Source organism: Phyllobates terribilis, unplaced genomic scaffold (genome assembly GCF_046119375.1).
Source record: "Phyllobates terribilis strain yellow unplaced genomic scaffold, ASM4611937v1 Scaffold_5__5_contigs__length_657084704, whole genome shotgun sequence".
NCBI classification, from domain to species: Eukaryota; Metazoa; Chordata; class Amphibia; order Anura; family Dendrobatidae; genus Phyllobates; species Phyllobates terribilis.
In genome coordinates, this window is record NW_027362765.1 from 37,129,421 (window position 1) to 37,135,691 (window position 6,271).

The following is a 6,271-nucleotide window of genomic DNA, read 5'->3' on the forward strand; positions in this document are numbered from 1 at the left end:
TCTCCCCTGTTAGCAGAAGGGGCCACAGTGTCTCCTATCTCAGTGACTTTCATCTCCTTATATGGCTCCTGACGCGCTGCCACCTCTGGGATGGGACGAGACAGCTCAGGAAATAATGGCACCAAGGTGCTTCAGCACGCCGGATCTTTTATAAAAAAAAAGGGGGGGGGGGGGTTAGCACCATGGCCAAAGCAATGCCCTCAGGCGTGTGGATCTGGCTCTTCAGGGACCCATCTGTAGGTAGCAGGTGGCCGGTATTTCGGTTAGTATGCCAAGTTAAATGCAGCATATAGCGAGATCTCCTCTTGCACGTGTCCTCTCAGGTCAGCATCACGGACACATCTCCCTTCAATTTCTTTTTAAACCAACTAACTAAACAGGATTGTGGTAAACTATACAACAAACATTACACCTGTGCCATGATATATCTCTAAGCTGTGTGTGGCTGAAGGCTGTAATATACCATATTTTTCAGACTACAAGACGCACCGAACCATAAGACGCACCTAGGTTTTAGAGGAGGAAATAGAAAAAAAATTAAAGCAAAAAATGTCAAAGTACTCTTCCTCACTTGCTAACTGTCACCAATTCCCCATTTTCTGAATCCACAAGCAAAAGGGTGGCTGGACTCAAGAGAGATGACATCTTTTGAGGGTGATATATTCAGGAATCAGAAGCGCACATTCAAGTCTGAGCTGTCTGGCCATAGCCAGGTGTTTTGGCTGAACCTGTAAGAGTATGTGCATGGATGTCATGTGGAGAGTAAATTGTCATAGGAAAAGTCAATGTGATCTCGCATGCCTTTCCTAGCAGCAGTGCAGCAGCCCCTACAGCACGGACACACGTGGGAGATCCTCTGATCACTGGGTCTAATTGTGCTGAGTAGTAAGCTATGGGTCTTTGTCAATATGCTGTTGTGTCAGTACTGCATGACCTCCTTGTTCTGTGCAAAACCAGAAAGGCTCTTTTCCTCTTAGCTTTTTGCAATACCGTCTGTGTAGCCAGGGACTGGGCTGCTTTAAGCCTTCTTTGAGCATCAGGTGTAGGATCATCTATCACGTTAATTTCAGCCTGCCTGAGTTCCTGAAATATTGCCTGGTCTGTTTTATTTAGTTTTCATTTTGTTCCTAGTTATTTCTCTAATAAATATCCCTCTCAGGTAGGCCTTCGTAGACTCCCAAACCATTGGAGTAGATGCTGTTCCATTATTAATTTGAAAAATCTCTTTGAGGTCTACGGCCACTTTTTCTACATTTATGATCTGCAGCCAGAACTGATTTAATTTCCAGAGCCTAGGGGAGTTTATGCCCAATTTGAGTGAAACCTGAAGAGGACTGTGATCCAAGATAACTCTAGGCAAGTATTGAACATCTCCCACCAGGCGATCCTTAGCCATATTCCCCAGGTGTTGAATAACACGAGTATTGATAGGCATCAGGAAATCTATTTCTCCATAAATCTACTAGCACAGAAATAGAATCACACAGAGACTACCCCAACTCTGCAGCTCTCTGCACTACGCAACCGGCGCAACAAATTAGCAGACCGATAAATAATAATACAGGTGATACTTAAAATCTTATCACTCTATTATTCAACTCTCATACATGAAAACACTCACTGGTGATGTCGGTTCTTGGACTGTGGTTTTTCCAGTCTTCATCCAGAGATACTGCAAGAGTTCCAAGAGATTGAAAGTACAAAGACAAAGTGTACGAATAAAGGCTTCTTACCGTGCTTCAGCTGGAATTTGAAGTTTCAACCTCTCCTTCCAAATAGGCTGATTACCACGGCCTCAGTTTAGGGCGCCAAAAACTGTTGTAGCTGTTTTGCTTCTGACCCAGTAGTCTGATATGCCGGATCACCAGTGAGGCCGAATTAAGAGATTAGGCCCTCCAATATAACGAGCGCTTAGAGAAAAAGACTGCACATGGATCATGAGCAAAGCAGTTTCTGTTTATTCACACAAATAATAGTATCTCTTATACCATTTACAAGCAATGTAACTCAGTGCAGCCTGCGTAGCCCCCCCTTCTCCTTTGTCCAGGTCTTGATAACTTTATTCACCCTGTCCCCATAACATGGTTTTAGCAGGAATTAGCAGAATGTTCCATATGAGATAAGAAGCATAAAATTATTGAACAGAGACTTTGAGGCTAGATGATTCTAAACAAAGTGTGAGATAGAGAAAAGACAGGCATCTAGAGAATGTAGAGAAATATAGAGCAGAGTGGAAAACATTAACCCTTCTATATCATATGCATGGCACCCCTAGCCTGGTATGCATGGCACCCTCAGCTTGGTATGCATGTCACCCCAATCCTGGTATGCATGGCACCCCCAGCCTGGTATGCATTGCTCCCCTCATCGCCATCACTGTGCACACAAAAAAATAAACAATTCTGCTCACCTTTCTTCCCTCTGCTCCAGTGCTGCGTCCTGTTCTGCTGCCAGCAGCTGATCTCCACGTGTGAGCTGCGCATAACGTCACTGCCATGCGCTCTCAGACGCTGAGGTCAGCTGCCGGAATAGTCACTGCTCCCCACAGTGGAACTATGGATGTGGGGAGCTGTGACTATTCCCTCTCCTTAATAGCGCGCACAGTTCCCATGGGAGTGGGGAGGCGTGAATATTCATTTTCTTTAGTAGCGGGCACACTTGATTCCTGAGCCGCTGCAGCAAGCCGCGGATGGGCTGACTGTGCGCGCTATGAAGGAGAATGAATATTCAGTGCTCCACACACCCATGGGCATGAGGAGCAGTGAATATTCATTTTCTTTTAACAGCAGGCACAGTGTAGTCTGCAGCAGGTGGCTCCTGCCTCCTGTGCCTCCCTTCTCCGCCCGTGACCCTCACCCCACAACCCCACCATCCACAGCAATATTATAATAGTAGCTATTCAGACCATAGTACATTCGGACTATAAGACGCACCCCCCACTTTGCTCCAAAATTTTGGAAGAAAATAGTGCGTCTTATAGTCTGAAAAATAACGGTACATTTATTCACGCCTGCAGTTCATGTGTAGGTATGGCTCGAAAGCCCTGGTTTCATGGATTCACTCCACGTCATAAATTCCATTATGTTTTCAATACTAAGGGGTTTGGATTACTGCACAATCGCTCCTGTAATGTGGAGCACGAATACTTTCTCTACTCTTTTGGTCAGGACTCCTAGTAGCTCCAATGGTCCACCATAAATGAGTGCAACTCCAGTTTAGTGTTGGAGTTCTCCCTCCAAACATACTTTGTTTTTGGGGATGTAACATTTTTTTTTATAGGTTCATTTTGTATGATAGTTTGATTGTGGTGAGATTGGCCTTCCTCACTTATGCGAGTCTGCAACTCCCTAGTAAGCTTGAAAAAAAAGATCTCCATTACCTCTTCCCAATGCCCGATATCTACATTAAAGACACCTCAGCTTTGCACTATTATAAAAAGTTATACTTAAATGTCTAATATTTCTTTTTGAAGCTCATCTAATAGAAAATATTGTCGCTTACGATAATTTAGATTGCCAAGAGCCACCAAGCCCCATATTCTAATTACCCCCAGAGAGGTTTCAACACTAGTTATTTTTTTTTTCCTGCAGAAGACTGTTCTGCTTGATCATTTCAGTAGATGTGTTATTTTGTATAGTCACAGTTTTGCCCATCACCCTTTAACTTCTTTGGCTTGGGCCACGGTGTTACCTGCTGTTCTGTTGAGTGAGAGGTGAAGAAGAATAGTCAGGTAGCCGGGTCAGAACCAGGAATGCTGAGAAAATACAAAATCAGAAGGCACGAGTAGTCTGAGTCACAACAGGAAACAAATACACAAGCTGGGAGCTGAGCACAGAGGACTGAACCAGAGGAGAACAAGGATGATTCTGGCAGGTTCCAACAATATGCTTTCAGCTTTAGTAGGGTGTGGTGCTTTCCAATTGGCTGAGGCAGGGAGCAGATTTCTCCAGCTAGACAGCACACACACCCATACTGCTAGACTGGACAGTACTACTGGTCCCAGGCACCCTAATCTTAGTGGCTGGATAGAGCCTGCGCCGCCCAGAGCTTTTGGTTCCGACATCTCCTCCATCACCAGCACCGTCTGCAGAATGAATAAGGCGGCTCCTGGTGACAAAACCAGACGGCGCAGGAGCAAATCCTAGAGGAGATGGGACATACCATTTTCAGAAGCCTTAATACCACAAAATGGCAGAAAACAGCAGTAGAAAACCCCATAAAGTGACTATTTTGGAAATTATAACCCTCAATGAATTAATCTATAGGAGTAGTGACTATTTTGACTCCACAGACACTTTCCGGAAATTAGCACACAGTGGATGTTGGAGAGTGAAAATTGCAAATATGCCATTTTATTGCCCAACACATAGTGCCCAGATTGTGTTTCAGGAGACACACACAATATAACTTAAGTGGGTTCTTCTCACTGTGGTAATGCCAAATACATGGATGCTAAATGTGGTTTGGGCACAGTGTATTCGACGGTGAACTGTCATTGTCTTGGTGAATAATTCAATTTTTTTTACGTAACTTGCCATTTTTATAGACAGTTTAAGTAGAAATGTTAAAAAATCTAAAATTCAAGGATGTTTATACATAAATAATTGGTTTTATTTTTAACAGATAACTGTACCAGGAGCTCCGAGGGACAGCTGACATCTTCAATTTTTAAATCAGATGATGATGAGTTCACACAGAATACAATTGAAGTGAATTCCATTACTCCAGATATAACCAGACATCACATCGTTAGGCACCAGAGAACTCACACAGAGGAGAAGCCATTTTCATGTTCAGAATGTGGGAAATATTTCAAACATAAATCGAATCTTGTTAGACATCACATACTTCACACAGGGGAGAAGCCATTTTCATGTTCAGCATGTGGGAAATGTTTTGTACGCAAGTCACATCTTGTTGGTCACCAAAGAATCCACACAGGGGAGAAGCCTTTTTCATGTTCAAAATGTGAGAAATTTTTTACAGATAAATCATCTTTGGTTATGCACCAGAGAACCCACACAGGGGAGAAGCCTTTTTCATGTTCCGAATGTGACAAATGTTTTAACCATAAACCAGCTTTGGTTATGCACCAGAAAACCCACACAGGGGAGAAGCCTTTTTCATGTTCAGAATGTGGTAAATGTTTTATATGCAAGTCACATCTTGTTGGTCACCAGAGAACTCACACAGGGGAGAAGCCTTTTTCATGTTCAGAATGTGGTAAATGTTTTGTACGCAAGTCACAGCTTATTGTTCACCAAAGAACTCACACAGGGGAGAAGCCTTTTTCATGTTCAGAATGTGGTAAATGTTTTAGCCATTCATCAGCTTTGGTTATGCACCAGAGAACTCACACAAGGAAGAAGCCTTTTTCATGTTCAGAATGTGGGAAATGTTTTAGCCAGAAATCACTTCTTAATACTCACCAGAGAACCCACACAGGAGAGAAACCTTTTTCCTGTTTAGAATGTGGAAAATGTTTTAGCCAGAAAGAAAATCTTAATGTCCATCTGAGAACCCACACAGGGGAGAAGCCTTTTTCATGTTCAGAATGTGGGAAATGTTTTAGCACTATATCATATTTTGTTAAGCACCAGAGAATTCACACAGGGGAGAAGCCTTTTTCATGTTTAGCATGTGGAAAATGTTTTAACAGGAAAGAGTGTCTTAATATCCACCAGAGAATCCACACAGGGGAGAAGCCCTTTTCATGTTCAGAATGTGGAAAATGTTTTGGGTGGAAATCATCTCTTTCTATTCACCAAAGAATTCACACAAGGGAGAAGCCTTTAAACATATCTTAATATCCACCAGGGAACACACACGGGGGAGAAGCCTTTTTCTTCATGTTCAGAATATGGGAAATGTTTTAGCACTATATCATATTTTGTTAAGCACCAGAGAATTCACACAGGGGAGAAGCCTTTTTCCTGTTTAGAATGTGGAAAATGTTTTAACAGGAAAGAGTGTCTTAATATCCACCAGAGAATCCACACAAGGGAGAAGCCCTTTTCATGTTCAGAATGTGGAAAATGTTTTGGGTGGAAATCATCTCTTTCTAGTCACTAAAGAATTCACACAAGGGAGAAGCCTTTAAGCGTATCTTAATATCCACCAGGGAATCCACACGGGGAGAAGCGTTTTTCATGTTCTTAATGTGGGAAATGTTTTATACCGAAATCAATTCTTAATAAACATCAGATAAGTCACACAGGGCAGAAGCCTTTTTGTATGTTCAGAATGTTGGAAATGTTTTAACCAAAAATTG

At 42.6% G+C, this 6,271-nt stretch overlaps 1 protein-coding gene across 2 annotated transcripts in view; it reads left to right on the forward strand.

Moving 5' to 3' along the window:
* Window positions 1-5,898, forward strand: part of LOC141270644 (uncharacterized) — a 28,870-nt gene extending 22,972 nt beyond the window's left edge. For both annotated transcript variants that reach the window (XM_073680728.1, XM_073680729.1), the window contains one exon: window positions 4,624-5,898. In XM_073680728.1, the coding sequence (XP_073536829.1) occupies window positions 4,624-5,807 (1,184 nt within the window). In that variant the 3' untranslated portion in view covers window positions 5,808-5,898. The remainder of the gene's footprint in view (window positions 1-4,623) is intronic.
* The last annotated feature ends 373 nt before the right edge of the window (window positions 5,899-6,271 follow it).